Consider the following 20,302-nt stretch of genomic DNA (forward strand, 5'->3'; position numbering starts at 1 on the left):
TTTTTTTTTTCTTTTCCCTACGTTTTTTTTTTTTGGTTTTTTCGAGACAGGGTTTCTCTGTATAGCTATGACTGTCCTGGAACTCACTTTGTAGAGCAGGCTGGCCTCGAACTCAAAAATCCGCCTGCCTCTGCCTCACTCCACGCCCAGTGAGAAGGGTTCCTCTTAATTCTAAATGAATTACCCTTCTAGAATAACCTTTCAGGTTTCTCTTCAACACTAAATTTATGTGACTTAACCCAAGTTTTTATTAAAAAAAAAAAATCACCCAACACAGAAACTCTCAAATATAATTGGTTTCATTTCACCTTTATTGTGTTTGTAAACAATGATCTTATTTCAAAAGCAATGAAAAATAAAGTATAATTCTTTCTAAGAATTTGAAACTAAGATGCATTGAGGACATTCAAAACTAGCCAGCTTGCATATCCAAAGTACAAGTTCCTTTTATACTCTATTTACCTTCAGTTTCTAGTTATACTCCAGCTCAGAAACATCTCCATCACAATGTTGGGACTTTGGTGGTGTCCAGTTGCAGATTGCAGAACAGCAGGCAGGCTGCTTGAGGACTCAAGACCCCCACGGTCATAAACAATCACAGGATAAAGTTGTTAATAGCAGTCTGAGTCAGCCAAGAATAAAGCATCCTACTAGAATAGCCACGTTTTAAATAAACACGAGTGACTTCCAGAATGATCCAAGTGCTCAAAGCATAATTCAATGTTGTATACTTATTTTTTCTCTGCAAAGGATCACTTTATTCTTAAAGGAATAAAACAACTCTGTCTGAGAAAGGGAAGGATTTTTTTTTTTCTGGTCAACTACCAATGTTATTGATGCCTTTTGTGTGCACATCAGTGTAACAGGTAAGGTGTAGGTATGCGTGTTTACCACAGGAGAAAACTGATTAGAATATTCACCATAAGCAATATAAAAATGAATTGCAATTAAATGACACATTATGAAAGATTAGTCATGGAGTCACATGAGGCAGTTTCAAGTAATCTAGAAAGCAAAAGCCAACTCTACAAATACCAACATAATGTTGTATTGTATAACCATGTGTGTTGTATATAACTCTTCCACTTTAAGTTTCTCAGATGCTTATGAGAATCAGTTGTGTTGCATGCCATTACCTCAAAAATCCAAGTGAGAGGAAGTTTAATCTTAACCTGCATCAACAGAGAATTCCTCCTGTGTGGAGCATTGACATTATGCACAGCCTTGGGGACAGAGTAGAAAGTGAACTGAGCAGTACAGTGGCATACCAGCAGACAGAAGAACGCACTGGAGCTGCCCGTGCCAACATGCGGAGGACACTTCTGTTGGTAGACGAAAGCAAACTAAGTTGTCTTTGGGTTTATACTGATTGACTGACTCTCTAGTCGGAAGTAGAGATTTCTGACACAGTAGATCACCTGAAGAGTCTGCAAACACAAGGAGATAAATGGTCTTACACACCTGCAACGCACAGAGTTGTGATCCTGGAAAGAGCCGTACAAGTTCTACCACACTATTGTAAATCATTTTTGGAGAAGCTGAGGGATGCTGAAATAATCTTCAGCTACACTGTTAGAGTAATATGTTTATAAAATTCATACTTAATAAGGTAGGATACTCGTGTCTGCATAAAGGTGTTTATAAAAACCAGACCACAGATTGTTTCTCGAATCCCTTGTTGAGTTACAAAAGTTAAAAAATGGTAATGTTTGAAACTGTGACTGACAGTGCATCATGTTTCTAATGATAACCTTTGACTTTGCTTGATTTTCTTAAAAATTAAATGTCAGTGTTTAAAATAGTCTTGTGTAACAAGGCTTGAGGTCTGAGTTAGGAATAAAACCCTTTCTATTAAAAAACAACCTTTCATTGTTACTGTTTTAGCATGCTCAACATTTCCATGATAACGATTCATTATATTAAAATTATGTACAATATATACAGGCATAAAAAATTCAGATAATTAATTTCCCTATCTTTTTCCATTCTGCTTTTAATCCTTGTCTGAACAATCAAGTAAGTGTATGGATGCAAATACGCACAAGTGTCAGAATGCACTTATTGTTTACGAATGCTAAGGATCAGAAAGACACGGTGCTTCAGGCTGCTCATCTATATAATGCAAACAGTGTTCATACAGCCTTATAAGCCTATACAATAATATGTTGATGCAAAATACTTTTTTTCTTGAGCCAAATATGAGTGACCAGGACCCAGGTACAGACTCAGACTGCCCCACATAACATGTGCCAACCCAGAACTGGTCCCACTGTCTGTATAGTTACACAATACAAACTCATAAGCCAAGGGATTATTTCTTCAGATATATTGGTGGGGACAGCAGGTGAGAAGTTTACAGTGATGTGGAGAGAACTTAGATGTTATCTGATGACACTTGTGGCTTTGAGTAGACAGAAGCTAATTTGGATGTTTACACATTCCAAAAGTTTTACCTGATAGTCAAAATGAGGTTAGGTCACAGAGGATGGGCCAGGGTGGGCTCTTAAGGGGACTAATGACAGTCTGACAGAACCTTGGCTCTGGATTTGCAACTTTTCACAATCAGGAAATTAGAATCAATGAATACACCTTGAAGAATATTTAACTTTAGTGGAGCTTTCTTGGAGAAACCAGGTCACTCATGGGTCAAGAGGATAGTCACTAGAACAGTAAGTGCATAACTTTCTCCCAACCCATGTTACACAAAATAAAGAACAAAACATGAATTACTACTGACAGAGAATGTTCACCCCTTAGACATGAAAATGGAAACTACAAAATAAAATTTAAGAATAAGTTTAAAATCAAATGACTACACAATATAACAACATAGCAATTCATAGATAAATATAATTTTCTAACTACATCATCTCTTTGAAAAAGATTTCCTCATTATTCAACAGTTCTTTCATAATAGAAAGCTACACCCAAACACGGGTGGCCAAAAGTAATGACAACACTGAGCATGGTGGCAGATGCCTTTAATCTCAGCACTGGGAAGGCAAAGGTAGGTGGAGTTATGTGAGTTCACAGCCAGCCTGGTCTACATAGTGAGTTCCAGGCCATCCATGGCTCTATAAAACCCTGTATTAAAAAAAAAAAAAAAAAAAAAAAAGGTCAACGGAGACAAAAAGTTGATCTGTTGTCTAAACTGCAAGTAATCAAATACACCCTATTGTATTTGATATGGAGTTATGCCCTTTCTCGTTAAAACAAAATGCATGGTGTCTGGGGCAGACTCAAGAGGACAGGGACAAAAAAAAACTTTCCCCGGAGAAACTTTCTGAAGCATCCATACTGAGGAAAGCCACTTCTCTAACCGTGGACTCCAGAGGCTACACTGAAGAAAAATCAAATGGCATTTTCCTGGCTTTCATTGTTTTTGACCCGTCTAACCCCGCCCTGGGCTGTGGTTGGGAACGCACAAATTTGCCCTTCTGTGGTGACTCGCAGGTGAAAGGAGGACACGCATCTTCAATACTACAGCTGTCACTCTACAGTCCCAGGCTGGATCCCGCTCCTGCTCCTCCCGCGCCTGCCTCGCCCCAAGCTGTGCACATGCGCATTCCAAGAGCTCCGCGCCCCCTGGCTGAGTCTCTGAGTCTCCGAGCCTCCGTGCCACGCCACCTGCCTCCCTGCCCTTCTTAGGGCAGTTAGCTTCACTACCCCATACTGGGCACGCGCAGACCCGGCCATTTTTTTTTTTTTCTCGGCCGGTGAGGTGGGGCAGTGGGCGGAACCAAACTGCTTGCGCACGCTCGGGGCATGCGCAATACGGGGACTGAGGCGCCAGCTGTCGACTTGGAAGTTCCGGGGAAGGAGCGCATGCGCTAGGGTACGCGTTGCCGGCGAGAGGGCAGCCTGACGACTCGGAAATTTGAATACCACAGTAGCATGGAGTGTGACCTCATGGAGACTGACATCTTGGAGTCGTTGGAAGATCTAGGGTAAGACGGCGGGGGCATGAGTTTCTGAAAGTCCACTCTGCTAGAGCCCCGGCAACTCCTCGGGCGCCGGGTCGGAGCCACCTGCCTTGCCACGCCGCACCCGACTCCCGCCGGAGCTTCCCGCTGCTGGCCCAGGGACCCCGGGTGCCACGTCCACACCTACCCTGCCCACTCGGCTCCGACGGCCCTCGTCCTCCCCAGTGCTCCCCGACAGCCCAGCTACCCGCTGCGTGTGTCAGTCACGCGTGTCATTGTCTGGGCTCCGGTTCTCACCACCCCCCACTCCCCAAGCTTTCTCTTCTTGCCTCCCGTCCTCCCACCCTACCCCCACTTTATCGTTTGCCAAAGTTGTATCTGCTTTCCTACTTGGCCCCAAGATTCCCTACTTCTTTCTTGAGCTTCTACCCCCCACCCTACTTGTCTGTCTCTCTCAAAAAAATAAAAATCTTTGCTCAGTCATCTCTGCATGCACCTAGGCTTCCCAAAGCGCACGTCTGGGCGATGCAGCCGGCTGCTCTCTAGCACGCTCAGCTGTGCACCTAACCTTTCAACCACCTGCTTTGGAAATGACAGTCAGTGACTTCAGACCTCCAGCACAGCCTCGCTGAACTCCAGCATTCCAGGGTCATCCTCACCCACCGAGAAGCAGCATATTTGCATCTTGATTCTCTTGTGATCATTACCCAGTCTTAGTCTTCAGTGTTTAGGAATTTGGAAATGGGGCTTATTTATCTTGTTTGGTCACCCAGATCAAGGTGCTCAAACTTGAGAACCTAGAGGCTCTTAGGCTAAAAAAAAAAAAAAAAAAAAAAAAAAAAAAAAAAGCCCTGCATGATTAAATATTTGCCTGCGGATAACTGTTTCAGGGGAAAATCAGCGTAGAGTTAGCTAGTTTTTGAAGCAAGGTGGCAATATAACCCTGGCCATGGCACCCTCTGGCACCTGAGAGCTATGATTAAAGGAGTGAGCGCCCATGCCCTGCCGATAGTTGTATTTTTATAATCCTTTATCAAAGCTTAACTTTAGGCTTTTCCATGCCGTGGAAATTCTTAAGGGACACCTTTCTTTAGGGAAGGACACCTTGAGGTAGCCAAAGCTCAACCCATGTGAATAGCTTGGTGTCCTAGTAGGTACTGACCATAAAGGAAGCTTACTAACATCCCTGTGAACGTCAGCCACTGTGGTCATTTCTTTGAATCACATTTTGTGAATAACCCAGACTTAGCCAACTTAGTTTTTTGCAAAGGGCCATACGTAAGCCTTATTCTGCGGAATGGGTGAGTTTCAACGGGTGTCTAAAAGTTCACGTGGAAGCTCTGAAAAGCATACAATGAAAAGCCCTGAGGAGGGTCTCTTCCCCTGAAAAGGTAGTGTTGCAGGAGTTGAACCAGAGGAGAGGGATATTCCATGCACGGGAAGATCAGTTGACTGGCTGCTGTGGATGAGCTTGCTTCCCATTACTGTTCCTTTATCCTAATGATGTTTTCTTGTCTGGCTTACTATAACTAATTATCCCTGCAACCATTGCCCTCAAGTAAATAATTAGGTTGCATTGTAATATAAACCCTGGAGTTTTTTTTTTTTTTTTTTTTTGATTTTTTTTTTTTTTATTATATGTAAGTACACTGTAGCTGTCTTCAGACACTCCAGAAGAGGGCGCCAGATCTCGTTACGGATGGTTGTGAGCCACCATGTGGTTGCTGGGACTTGAACTCTGGACCTTTGGAAGAGCAGTCGGGTGCTCTTACCCACTGAGCCATCTCACCAGCCCCCAACCCTGGAGTTTTTAATGAAAGTTTATAATTAATTTTAACTTAGTGTGGTTACATTTAAATATTACCAAAAGTCACCATTAGTTGATTGTTGTGTATTTTTAAACAATTTGCTCAAAAATGACAGTTGAATACTATCTTTTTTTCAAGACAGATTTTTCTGAGTAACCCTGGCTGTGCTGGAACTCACTCTGTAGACCAGGCTGGCCTCTATCTCTGAGATCCATCAGCATCTATCTGCCTCTAGAGCAGTAAATGCTATCTTTTATCTCTAACCTAGCACACAGAAGGAAGGTAGCAGCTGCTGTTGAATGACTGTGGAACACAAAGAGGACTTTCTAAGCCTGGGCCTTTTATTCAGATGTCTCTACTATGTTGGGGGTTTTGTTTTGTTTTTATGTGTATATGTGTGTGTGTGTGTGTGTCAGTCAGTGTATGCCATGTGTATACCGGATATCTGAGGAGGCCAGAAGAAGGAGCCAGATCCCCTAGAACTAGAGTTTTATGAAGTTGTGAGCTGACCAGTGTGGGTGCTGGGAACGGAACCCAGGCCCTCTGTAAGAGCAGCATGTGTTCTTGCTTGCTCAGCCATCTCTCCAGTTCCTCCCCTCTGGCCATCCCTTTTTTATCTAGTTCCAGGATGACAGTATAATTTTGTGTGAGTGTGGAAGATTTCTCTGTCGTCCACTTAATATGTAAACATATAGGCATATTTAAAAGAATCTCAAAGTACCCAGGCCTCTGAATACCATGTTAAGTATATTTAATGTATGTCCTTGATGATAATATTTGTATTTAACATTTCACTTAAAAGAATATAACCTTAACTAAGCTGCTTTGTTTTTGTTTATTTGTCTGTCTTACACCGGGCACAGAAGCGAAGTCTTTAATCCCAGTGGGGGAAGAGGCAGGCAGATCTCCATGAGTTTGAGACCAGCCTGATCTACATAATAAGTTCCAAAACAGCCAGGACTACATAGATTCTTGTCCTTAAAAGAAAAATTACATTTATTTATTTATTGTGTGTGTCTGTGCCACCATGTACTTGTCGAAGTCAGAGACAGTTTGCAGTTGATTTTCTTCTTGTATAGTGTGATCAAGCCTTGGTGGCAAGCACCCTATACCTGCTGAGAGCCACCTCATAAGCACAACAATATATAATTGAAGAGTGCTTGCTTGCTTCATTAAGATAGACCTTGCTAAGTTTCTTGGGCTGGCCTCAAACTCTTGATTTCCCTGCTTCAGTTTCTTGAATAGTTGGTGCTAATATGAATGTGCCAGAACACCCAGTTCTGATTATTACTCTTAAATTCTTATGCCTGGGCAGCATGAGACCCTGTCTTAAAAAGAAAAATAAGTAAAAAGACATATTTATAAAGTAAATGATTGCTTGGAAAGGTTCCTAAAGCAAATCTCCAAAAATAAAGTCTAATTGATTATGGTAAGAAAGTAAACTGCAAAAGAGTTTTCAGTGAGCGTGTAAACAGTCGACTCTGCTCACTACATTTATAGATATTGTGGGGTTTCTATGTTGAGCTTTTTAGGGCTTTTATTTTGTTTGTTTGTTTGTTTGTTTGTTTGTTTTGAAGGGGACACTTGTTTTAAGACAGTGTCTCCTGTGTCTTAGGCTGGCTTTGAACTCTGCGTAGCCAAAAATGACCTTGAGCAATTGATTGATCTCATGCCTCCACCTGTCCAAAGCTAAGATTACCAGCATATGCCACTCTGCTCAATTTATAAAGTCTTGGGACCTAAACCATGTGTGCTAGGCGAGCATTCTCCCACCTGAGCTGCATCCCCAGCCCTCGTGTGTTCCGAAGGCTTGAGTTGCAGCGATCATTTGATTGGTTCCTTTGTTGTTTTGTTTTTAAGGACCTCACTATGTCAAAGTCACTGTGTCTCCCAGCAAAGGTTCTTCTCAGTTTCCCTGGGGCTGAGATTACAGGCCTGTTCCATCATGCCCAGCCTGACTTTTTCTTCATTTAAAATACTTTAAAAATTTTTTTTATGTCTATGAGTATTTGCCTGTATGTGCATATATGTGCCACAGGCATGTGGTTCCTTTACATAAGCAACGCATAGATGTGTTTTACTTGCAGCATACTGCACGTTGATTTTCCTCTGAAATGTACTTTCTTCCTCACCAGTTACAAGGGCCCATTGTTGGACGATGGCGCACTGTTACAGGCAGTCTCTGCTGGAGCCACTTCCCCGGAGTTTACCAAACTCTGCGCTTGGCTGGTGTCTGAGTTAAGAGTCCTCTGTAAACTAGAAGAAAATGTGCAGGCGACTAGCAGTGAGTACATTTTCACTTTTTCAAGTGAAATTGGGGCATTGTGAACTAAAGATTATTAATATTAAAGCTAAAATTTTAAGTTTTGTAACTGGAAAGAAACATGTCAAACCCTGTGCTCCCTTTCGCACATGCAGACACACGCACACAGTGATTTTGATGTTGTTGTTTTCAAGGATAAAGTAATTCTAAATATAAGGCTACAACAATAAAATATATACAGAGGCTGAAAAGATCTTTGTACTGAGACAGAGAAAAATACAGAATACACATATGAAATATACGTGCTTGCCATATTTGTTTGTTTGTTTGTTTTTAAACAGGGTTCACCATGTAGCATAGATTGGCCTTGAACTCATGATCTTTCGGCCACAGCCTGCTGAGTGATGGGATTATAGGCAAGACCCACATTGTCTGTATTTTGTGAAACTTGAATTGTGACATCCTGGATTGGTGGCTACTAGAATTTCAGATGTTCTTTTAGTTCTACCAGATTCCAGAATTCTGTACAGTATATAGTGTGTGTGCATTGTCATTCTACTGTGCTTGGGAAGAGAGGGGACACTCCATTAGGCCACTGTCATATCATTGGAACCCACCATTAGGCACATTGTAACCAGGTGCAGCAACCCAGATGATAGTGTTGAGAGTATCTGTTTTCCTGTTTTTCTTGATTGCCTGTTTTCTTGACCTTTACTACTAGTTTGTTGACTCTGAATGAGCTTGGAACCTGACACTGCACCTGCTTCTTCCTGTCATAGGTAGAGCTCTAATGGATAGGAAGTAAAAATGTTTGACTGTTAGTGTACCCCTGGGACAGTGTAATCCCATTTTGAAGAGCTCATTCTCGCTTGCTGGTATACATTTTATTTCTTGGTATGTTTGCGGCACAAGGAATTATTGTATTTACTCAGACATGTCTGTCAGTGCAGGCTGGTTTGAGGAAATTTGCATCAGCCTGCTAAGTGCTAGACTTTCTACACCTGGCCTGTTAGTATATTTAATAAGTGCAGGTTGGTTGTATCCTAGTTTAGCCTATGTCTGACCAATTCAATTAGCAAGATCTAGTGTCATAATAATAATGATAGCATATGTTATATTTATTATTCCTTGTATTCAAAGCAGTATGTACTGGTTAACTCATTTAGACCTCAGGGCAGTTCTATGAGTTAGATTTTATTACTCTTATGCAGTCAGTGACAAAAGCCCAAAGAAGTTAGGTACATTGCCTCGGGCCATGTAATTTAGGCTTCAACCACACAGCATCAGGAGAAATTGGGATCGGTGCTTTTAACCAGTTTGGCAGTCTGCCACTGACTGTGACTGATTTGTTGAAACCTTGTAAATACTGTATGGGATACTGTTTTTAACTGGAATCATAGAACACGGTGAGAGTGGTTATTGCTTGTATAGAGGGAGGGCAGGGTTAGCACGGCTCTTCCTCACTAGCTGTCAGTAAGAGCCTTGTGGCTCACTGGGATGCTTTGATCACTCTCAAGATGCCCTTTTCCTCTCTTGCCTCGTCATCTCCCAGCTGCCTTTAATGGAGCTCTGTGGAGCTTTAGGGTTGACAAGTCACAATTTGATAAATACATGATGAGAAAATGGACTTAGGACTTGAAAATGACTCTAAGGCTTATTCATTTCTCTCCATCTGCAATGCTGAGAAGAGAACAATCAGAATAGTGACGATGACACCCATCCCTTCATTTACCCATTAAACGTCAAAAATATTTTTATATATAACTTATTTATTTTTATTTTGTGTACATTGGTGATTTGACTACATATATGTCTGAATGAGGGTATTGGATCCCCTAAAACAAGAGTTACAGATGGTTGTGAGCTGCCATGTGGGTACTGGGAATTGAACCCAGGCCCTCTGGAAGACTAATAACTGCTGAACCATCTCTCCAATCCCTCAAGCATTTTTTTTTTAATTTTTTTTTTTTTGCATGTTATTGAAATAAAGAACTGTAAGTCATGTTTGCTGCCTTCTGGTTTCAGTTACCTGAGAATATGAAATACAAGTGAAAAAACTGGTGATTGCTACAGTAATTGAACTCTTGCTTTTGTGGTTCACAGGAGGAAGAAATCAATGAGTGCAAGAGCATTAGGGAGGTCTCGTGGAGAAGCCCTCGGGGCTTTGATGGATGAGAGAGATTCACTAGTAGAGAAGGGCACAGTCATAGCTTAAATAAAGGCTCAAAAGTAACAAACGAGCCAGGCTTTCCTGAGACACTTTGGAGCGTGGCGAGGCCTAGTAGAGCCAGTGTTTGTGGAAGAGGCTCTTAGATGGCTGTGACTGAATGTACTGGAAAGGACAGACTTGAACAGTTGGGAGGAGTCTTTGAAAGCAGGTAGGAAAAACTGGCTGAGGTATAAAGTTAGAGCCATTAAAAATTCTCAGGCAGGGCTGGTGAAGTGTGGCTAAAGAGGAAAAGCAGTTGGCATGCAGCCCTGGTGACCTGAGTTTGGTCCCTGCGACCCACCATCAAGGAGGGGGGATGCAACTCCACTGTCCTTCTGACCTCTGTGCCTCTGTTCTGCACAGGCATCATACACACAAAATAAGAAATGATAACTTAATTGTCGAGTAAGAGACTAGCCTACTGCACACTCTAAAACGTTTTTATTACAGTGGTATGAGAAAGGATGAACTAGCAAGAAGAGCTGGGGCAGGAAAAGTCTAGTGGGAATTCCCATTTTGTGACTAATGCTGTCAAAATTATTTTAATCCCCGCAAGGTCCAAGTGAAGCTGAAGAGTTCCAGCTTGAGGTGAGTGGGCTACTTGGGGAGATGAACTGCCCATATCCTTCTCTGACATCCGGGGATGTAACCAAGCGCCTTCTTGTTCAGAAGAACTGCCTCCTTTTGCTCAGTAAGTTCATGGCTACTAGAATGTAGCTGTTCTGTCTGTTTTACATAAGTAATATGTGGGTGGTTGTTGTTCTTGTTGTTGTTCTTGTTGTATCTCGCTTCCTTGTGACTTTAGTTCAAATACTATCCATTTAAAAGAAGAGCTAGCTTACATTTCCAGCTAGGAACTGGTGGAGGCGTGCACACCAATGGTGCTTTGATCTGAACCGACCCCTCTCTCCCCTGGCCTCTGCTTTGGCACTCCTCCAGCTGCTATGTCCCTCCTGTTGTGACCAGTGGGGCTGCTGGAGTGTCATGCCAGTGTGTCACCCCGTACTTGTGTTCTAGATGGAAAGCACACATGTAATCAGTGGCAAGCCTGGAGAGATAAGAAAGTGGGTTTTAGGCCGGAAGCGGTGCTTGCACGATGGCATTGTAAAGGTGTTTTTGTTTGCTGTTGTTTCTTTGGATTGGTAAATGCTTTTGTTTCTAAGGACACATGATCAACACATAAGTGGTTCCTCTACCACCAATCATTGTGGAACATCGTTTTTTGTTTGTTTGTTTGTTTTTTATGAAAAGTTCTTTCCTTCCATGTTTTTTAAAAAGATAAGTGTCTCTTTTCCTGAAATACAGTTAGTAGACTCGAAATTGTATTGCCTTGCACAAACTTCCCAGTATGCTTAAGCAGTAATCTTAACTCAGAATCTGTAGCACTCTGAAATTAAGCTAGAGTCAGCTTTGGTTGATTGAATGTCCATGACAAGCACGGTCCAGAAAGTTTGTTTGTTTGGTTGTGGAGTCTGAAAATACTAAAACCACAGTATTGAAGGTTTTATGTTTTGGGTTTTTTGTTTTTGTTTTGTTTTGTTTTGGAAAAAAAATGTGTTATAGCTATTATGCTTAGGTGCTAAAAATTACTGCCGTTACTTAATGGCCCCTTTGTCTAGTATTTGTTGCTGGGGCAGTGTGTGCACGAAGGGTCAGGACTTGGTGTAGACACTGATGTTTATGTCTAGCTTCTAGATATTTATTTAGTCTCCTTCAGATTGTGACTGGCCCAGCAGCAGCAGAGCCAACTGACTCTTCTCTGCAGTGTCGCTTATCCTGCTCAGTTGTGCTTGTCACTTACATTATCTACGTAGGAAGATAACCACTGTGCAAGATGCTTGCCAGTGACTCTAGATGGCTGAGTCTTCGTAGAACTCAGCCTTTTTTTTCTACTGACACTTAAGAAAACCACATTGACTGTAAATCTTTATAAAGCGCTTTTAACTCCTTGCTAATTCTTAAGCAGACTATACTATTTGGAATCGGGGTCATAACTACAAACTTTATTTTTATGAGTTGATACCTGAAGACCTTATCAAGAGTATACAATGACATGTTCCTCCTGTAAATAAGTGAAGCAGCTAAAGGTTACTCGCCTTTTACATCCTTCACAAGACACACTGGTCCCTTTCCTTGTCCTTGTCACTGCAGCCTGCTTTCCCCAATGCAGCTCTCAGTGTGTAACCTCTTTCATTGAAGCATTTCATACACGTGCTCATTGGTGCTCTGTGTGACTACTTCTGTCATGCCAAGTGTCATTTTTGTCACATCTTGATGCTAGGATTTTCTTCCAGCACCCTGCCACACTAATACGAATTGTTTAGCACAGTACACTGTACTTAAGAGGAAATAAATGATCCTCATTTGAAGTACCAGAATAGGATAATAATCTTTAAGTGTAGGGACTCTGGGCTGTTTACTGGCCTTGTATGGTTCTCAGTTTATACTCACAGCTAAGTTAAGTCAAGCTTGAGTTCCTAATAGATGAAAAGGGGGATATTTTGATTCTTAAGTAGATTGTCAATAAAGATCATCTTTGGTTTGGGGGGTTTTTATAGTATTTCCAGCGCCTTTCTAGTGCTTTGTGTCAGTTGCCTTAAAGTTTGTTCATGTAATGGTATTAGTCTCAGGAATGACTGAACTATCTCATCCCAAATTTAGACAACCAGTGTATTAAATCATGTTAGATGATTTTCTAGAACAAGGGTTGGCAAACTTTATTAAAAGGCCAGACACTAAATAGTCCTGGCTGAGCGTTCTATGAGGTCTCAGTGGCAACTACCTACCTCCTGTGTCTCTACAGGAACACAGTCAGGGACTTATGAGAGCAAGTGTGTCGGGACACTGGTAAAAACATGTTTACAACACTAGTTGCTTTCATAACCAGAGTTTTGCTTTTTCATTGTCTTAATTCCCAAGTATAGCTTACTACATGGAACATACCAAGATTTATTAAAGCCACATGGAGTGGCCTCTGCAGAAATTCAGCTGTATTTATTACTTTAGAACAGGAATTGATGGCTTCACAGAAATGACTTAGGAAAATCTTGACTTCCCCTTGGCTTCCACCTGAGGACAGCAAATTTGGTGATTCTGATAGGATTGAAAGACCTAGAAAACACCTTCCAAAAGAGCAGAAGCAGGCTTTGCTGAATGCTCAGAAATCCTACGGTTTAGATGGAAGTGTCTTTGGGACAGTTACAGGAATGTCGTTTACTGGGTTAGGCTTTTGCTGAATTTCATGAGATGTGGCCCTCATGTATAAACATTCAACACAAAGGAAATACTGACAGAAAGTGACTTAAGAGCCCAAGGGATGGCTCCAGGGATAAAGGCTCTTCCCACCAAGACTGACTCTCAGAGTTCAAAACTGCCAACCCCATAGGTAAGAGAACTATGCAAGCTGTCCTCTGAACTCCATACATGGAAAAAATACCAAAAAGCAAAAATTATTTAAAAGTTTTGTTGTTATGGTGGGGAAGAAGGTGAGGAATGTGGAGAGGAAGGGCATGTGGGGAAAGACCAATGAGAGAGACCCCCAGCAGGTGAGTAAGACCCCTGGAGAAATGAGAGAAGACCCTTAGAAAGTCCAACACCTTCACACTTAGGATGGTCCTGACCACTTCTAGACAGACTGATTATGAGAGAGTCAGGCAGTTTTGTCATTGTGCCCACATATGGTTCAAAGTGAAAATTGGCCCTTTGTCACCTTGTGCAAAATTTTAACAGATGCCAACCCCTGTTCAGGAGGTAGCATAATCAAATGCAAGAATCTAGATCTTTAGGTGTGATCCACCTTGATCTTCAGTTTCAAAATATTGCCGAATTTTAATTACTCTCTGTAAAGAGTTCGTGAATACCTGAGTTGCATAAGCAGTGTAATATTATGTTGTCAGCTGGTAACAGTGGTTTTCATTGCTTGTTCTGTCCATTCTTGCAGCTTTAAAAGTTACATATCATTAGGTCTATAGAGTTGTGACTCCAGACTTATGGCTATTAACTATAGTATCTTATTTTGAAATCTTATTTTGTTTACTTCAGCATACCTCATCTCAGAACTAGAAGCTGCCAGAATGCTCTGTGTGAATGCTCCTCCAAAAAAAGCTCAAGAAGGAGGCGGTAGTGAGGTCTTTCAAGAGTTGAAAGGCATATGTATTGCTCTAGGAATGTCCAAACCTCCAGCCAATATAACTATGTTCCAATTCTTCAGCGGGATTGAGAAAAAAGTAAGACCTTTAGTACCGATTGTAGCGTATTAAAGGCATAGTCCTACGTTTGCTTGAAATGAAACATTAAGTTTATTTCTCTTAATGGGAATCTAGTTTACATATTAATAAGGAATGTTAATAAATGAGTTTGGGGTTTTAAATCCTAGATACCTTAAAGAGAAATGAATATTTTAGTGGGCTTTTGGTTTTGTTATTTTTAAACACTGACATGTTTCTTTTTCAAAAATGAAACTTTATACTTTGGTTTAAAAGCTGAAGTAAGCTAGGTATAATGTAAAAATAACTAAGATTCTTAAGTCCTTCATAAAATGACTGAACTTTGAGATGATCTTTATAGCTTTTGTCATGATTTCTATGATTCCCCCTACTGACTGGACAGAAAAGGACATTAATAAGTCCTGTTTTCTAATCCAGTTGCTTTGGGTCTGTATATTCCAACTAGCAAACTCAATTTGCTGGCTCATAACATAATTTAGTGTGTGAAAATAGAATCACTTTTATGGCACACATTATCAACAGAATACTGATTTTATAAATATACATATATATGTATATACATTAAATTATTAGGAACAAGCCATTTTAATTTAAAAATGGATGAGTAAAAGAAAATGGTATTTGTTATATAAAGTTATTTCCTGTCTGCATATCTGCCGGACTCACTCACCGTTGGGTGAACACTGTGAGGCACAACAGTGGATCTGTAGTTCGTAGTCTCTGTGTTCATTCATCCATTCAGCTAGTGCTCATTTAGTGCCCACTGGTATCAGGCCCTGTTGAGGTCCAGTGAGGGATCCGTGTTTCTCAGTCATGGAGGAGTGGGCCAAGCCAGCGTCTTATCTCATGGGTCTTTATGTTTCAAAACTGCCTCCACCTCTGCCTCTGTCAGGACTCATCTTTTGATGGCAAGATATGATGGGAATTGGGTAATGAGGAAGATACGTATTACTTTTAGATTTTTTTTTTTTATTCATTAATTTGTTTTTGTGTCAGTTAAAGGAAACATTAGCAAAAGTTCCGCCTAATCATGTGGGAAAGCCGTTACTGAAGAAGCCGATGGGACCAGCCCACTGGGTGAGTCGTGATCCTCCTGAGGCTACTTCCTAAGCGGCCATCCTTTATGTCAACACTCAGAGCCCAGGTTGGCCTCAGATTCTTGGCAGTCCTCTTGCCTCAGCCTTCCAAGTACTGTGACTACACCTGATTTACATTACATTTTCTGATATGTGATTTGCTACATGGACATCTTTGGAATATTTTGGGGGAACCTCCAGATTTATGAAGAATAATTTTTATTTGTGTGTGATTTGAAGCACTTAACTCATGATTTGTAAACATTTCATGCACTTATTAAATGAAGTTTGGTATGAGTGAAGCGTTTTTTTCTAATTGCCAGATGGATCCAACCTTGCCTGAGCTGAACCAACTTCATGCAGTGAATTATGAGAAAGCTAACCAAGAATTCTTACTTTATTTACATATATTCTTGTTTTGAGACTAACTTTTCTGTCCTGTCACTTTACTAACCATTCACATATTAGCCAGTGGGAAGGACCGTGTGTGGGGAATGCTGGGGAGCCACATGTGAAAGCGTCAGGTTTTTCTTTATGAACAGGGATCAAGCACATGTGTAAATCCTAACTGGTTGCTTAAATTGTGCTTTAGGAAAAGATAGAAGCCATTAACCAAGCCATAGCCAATGAATATGAAGTCCGGAGGAAGCTGCTAATCAAACGCTTGGATGTCACCGTCCAGTCCTTTGGCTGGTCTGACAGAGCTAAGGTACGATGAAGTAGTTGTTTATAACACAGTCCCTACACACCTGAAAGGAAAGCTTCCAGGTGACCCCAGCCCCGCCTGCCTTGCCTGCTCTGTCAACAAGCCTGGCAGCTGTATTTGTACAAGGTAATTCTTAACTACGGCAAACTGCACAGAGTTTAAAACTATTTCCTACCACCTGGAACCCAGTAACCTCCTCATCAGATCTTTAGTCTTTTCAGTGGTAGTGTTTGTTTTCTACACCCCATTCTGAATTTTTAACACTTGTCTTTGAACACTTTTGTTCCAACAGAGTCAGACAGAAAAGCTAGCTAAGGTTTACCAGCCGAAGCGCTCGGTCTTGTCTCCTAAAGGTACCGTTTCTGTTGCTCATCTTTTGGCCGCCAGACAAGACTTGTCAAAGATCTTAAGGACAAGCAGTGGGTCCATACGGGAAAAGACTGCCTGTGCCATTAATAAGGTGACCAGAGGACTTGTGATTGTCTTTCCCATGCATTGCTCTCTCTGTAAAATGAGAAGTTTACGTTATCTTTCTTATTGCATAGGTGCTGATGGGCAGGGTGCCTGACAGAGGTGGCAGACCTAATGAAATTGAACCTCCACCCCCAGAGATGCCACCGTGGCAGAAAAGACAAGATGGCCCCCAGCAGCAAGCAGGAGGCCGAGGCGGAGGGAGAGGTGGTTATGAACATTCCTCATACGGAGGACGAGGAGGTCATGAACAAGGAGGGAGAGGTGGACGTGGTGGCTATGACCACGGTGGCCGAGGGGGAGGAAGAGGAAATAAACATCAAGGAGGCTGGACAGATGGAGGGAGTGGAAGTGGAGGTGGTTACCAGGACGGTGGTTATCGAGATTCGGGCTTCCAGCCTGGTGGCTATCATGGTGGCCACAGCGGTGGCTACCAAGGTGGTGGCTATGGTGGTTTCCAGACATCTTCATATACAGGAAGTGGCTACCAGGGCGGTGGATACCAGCAAGACAATAGATACCAAGATGGTGGGCACCATGGCGAACGAGGCAGTGGTCGTGGGGGAAGAGGTGGTCGAGGGGGTCGGGGAGGACGTGGAAGCCAGGGAGGAGGCTGGGGAGGAAGAGGGAGCCAGACTTATCATCAAGGGGGCCAGTTTGAACAGCACTTCCAACATGGAGGCTATCAGTATAGTCATTCTGGATTTGGACAAGGAAGACATTATACTAGTTGAGGCTACAGAAACTCATATTTTGCTAGAGCTCAAGTAATAGAAACTTAGTTTCAGAATCCTGAATCCAACATCTATTTGGAATGAATGTAAGACCACAGGTAGCAGGCATACTCCTGCTTAGGATAACCATTTGCTGGTCTTCATTCAATTCTTTCTCTCTTTTTATTACTAAACAGTTTTACATAACACTGTTTATTTAAGAAACATATCTCTTCTTTCTATGAAAAACAAATTTTAAAGGCAATTTAAGTTGCCTTTAGTTGACCAGTAAACTAATCCAGTTGGAACATACATGCTTTTTTGAAGAAATTACTTGAATAAAATAGTTTTCACATTTTCAATATGCAAGTTTTGAAAACGAGGATTTGCCTGGACTTTCTTTATATTTACTGCTGGGAAACCTTCCTCATATTAACAACCCATGTGTGTTTTTCGTAAACTACCTTCTGATGTCTATTCTCCGAGCATAGCTCTGCCCTGATTGGCATTTTATTCAGAGAGATGTTTGTCACCTTTCTTTTTGGTAGACCTGTTGGGTTGGTTCCTATTACATGAGCTCTTTTGCAGATAGCACATTCAGTAGCCTTATCCTGTTGGTGGAATACTGTACCATATGCTCCTCCAAAACCCATGAACACGGCCAAAACCCATAAAAACAACAAAAGCAAACCAAGTTGAGAACCGTAGTATCTGTAGGCACTTAGTTAAGTATAGCAACTCAAACAGACCTGCATCCATCCGAGACAAAAGTTCCTCCTTCACCCTTGATTTTACTTGAAATTCGCTAGAAGAAATGGCGAGCAGACATCTGTTCCATGACTAGTTAATGCTACTGGCTCAGCATATACAAGTTAGCTTGCTTTAGGCAAGGGACCTTTCTTGTGATGGACGTGCACTACGAAGTGAGATGGAGTCCTGCTCCGTGCAGGAGGCCCTTCATTATTGCTGCAGAAGACAGAAGCCTGGCTGAGTCACTCTCCACGTCTATCCTGAAATCACTCAATGCTTCTGCCGGGTTTTTGTACATGTAAACACTGTCAAGCTGTGAAAGAAAGTGGCTGGAGGTGTGTTTGGTGTGAGAGGTGAGCAATAAAGTACCTGCACATTCTCTCCTTGCTCTGGGAGTTTTCTTTTAGCTATTTTCATACCAGATTATACGTTTGTGTCAGGTTTATGGAGTAAGGCTTTTGTTCCTGAACGGTATTTCCTTAAGTAGAAGGTAGCCCTTTTCCTGGAAGCCGAAACAAACTGGGAGGGGGAAAAGCTATTTCCACATTTACCTTATTTCTAACAGTACGGCTAGAAAGCCTTCCTCTGACTGTGTCCACTGGGTGTAGCTGTTGCTACACTTGTTAGGCAAGATCCAGCAATGCCCTTCCCTAACCTCAGAGGGTTTGTTTCCCGTTCTTCCTAAAAGCAGACTTGGTTTTCTTAGAAGAAAGTGACCTGGAAACTACAAGGTACTTATTAGGAGAGAAATGGTATCGTCTGCTAAGTGGAACATCTTTAAGGTTCGTTATGGTGTGATGTGTGTGTGTGTGAGTTACTGTGTGTGAGTGGGGCATGTATGTATCTTAAGGTCACAGGGCAACTTTCAGGTGTTGGTTACTCCCTCCAGTAGAGGGAGTTGGGAGGTCAAATTTGCATCCATCAGTAATCAGGCCTGAGCAGATAGATACCTTACTCTGAGCCATCTCACAGGCCCCAGATGGTATACACCAAGGTGTCTTATCTTTAGAATATTTTACTATTGAAATAGGGGTTTTCTGATAACTAAAACTGTCCTTGAAAGACCGATATGATCCTTTCATTCATTTTAGCAAATTTCAGCTACCTTTTGTGATTGCAAGATGTTCAAAATGCTTTATTAAAATGAATTAGAGTGTAGGCTTTCTCTTAAACAGCAATGAATACATAGGTTTACTGTAGGTGGTTCCTCTTAGAAATAGAGTTGGCACAGCCACATGTCTTGAAATAATATCTCAGGTAGAAACTTGCTTTGTTTCCATAACCCAGGACTCCACAGTATTCCTCCCACTAGACTTACTCTTGACAGGTAGAATTTTGGTTTATTATTATGAGGTTGTTTTCTCAGGCATGATCTGAGAATAAATGGTAGATTTCTCCACGATGACCTTAAATTTTTCATCCTTGTTTATGATTTAAACTAGACCTTGTTCTCTACATTGAGAAGCCATAAAAGAATTTAGTTTCTCCCCGTGACCATAAATTCTCTAGATAAGATATCCTAGCCACCAACATTACCACATTAGCATTGTTGGGTTTTGCAGAGAATGTTCCTTTAAATGATGGCATATTCTGTTTTCATCTGTTTTCTTTGTGCTTGGAATCACAATATGTTCAAATTGGCCTCAAACTCTTGGGCTCACCCCAGCCTCCCAAACACGTGGCTCTACAGGCAAATGCCACCAGCTATACCGCAGCTGATCTTGTAGACTCTCTTAACCTTGTGGTCAGTAGTGATTTACCTGGGGTAAGGCATATGGGGATTTCTTTTGAGAATCAAGATTTTTCACATGAACCACTAGGCCATCTGTGGAACCAGCCAGGTAGGCCTATACATTGTTCCACCCAAGATCAGGAGCTGGAACCGGGAGTCTGTGCTGAGAACTCTTGAGCCCTGCCATGGGTGGGTCCTGTACCTTTAATGTGTAGAACCAGTCTGGCTGATGTCCAGCTGTACCAGACACAGACTGAGTCTGGCTGACAGAACTGGAACCACTTCTACATGCTCGGAACTGATTTCCACTGGCCAAATCACCTTTTCCCCCAAGCATTTCCCATCTTTATTTCTGTCGTATGGGTTCTTCCTAAACTCTGCTGATATCCTTTTAGTTTTTTAACCCAGAGTGACCTTATACTGAC

At 41.7% G+C, this 20,302-nt stretch overlaps 1 protein-coding gene across 1 annotated transcript; it reads left to right on the forward strand.

Moving 5' to 3' along the window:
* The first annotated feature begins 3,801 nt into the window (after positions 1-3,801).
* On the forward strand, positions 3,802-18,524 carry Tslig3a (tRNA splicing ligase complex subunit 3A). The gene is made up of 8 exons (XM_021149368.2): positions 3,802-3,947; positions 7,867-8,015; positions 10,760-10,894; positions 14,245-14,429; positions 15,426-15,506; positions 16,098-16,214; positions 16,504-16,671; positions 16,757-18,524. Exons 1-8 carry the CDS (start codon positions 3,895-3,897, stop codon positions 17,414-17,416), a joined length of 1,548 nt encoding a protein of 515 aa, XP_021005027.1. The 5' UTR covers positions 3,802-3,894; the 3' UTR covers positions 17,417-18,524.
* Positions 18,525-20,302: the final 1,778 nt, after the last annotated feature.

Source organism: Mus caroli, unplaced genomic scaffold, assembly GCF_978045245.1.
Source record: "Mus caroli unplaced genomic scaffold, Mus_caroli_1 scaffold_18, whole genome shotgun sequence".
Classification (NCBI taxonomy): Eukaryota; Metazoa; Chordata; class Mammalia; order Rodentia; family Muridae; genus Mus; species Mus caroli.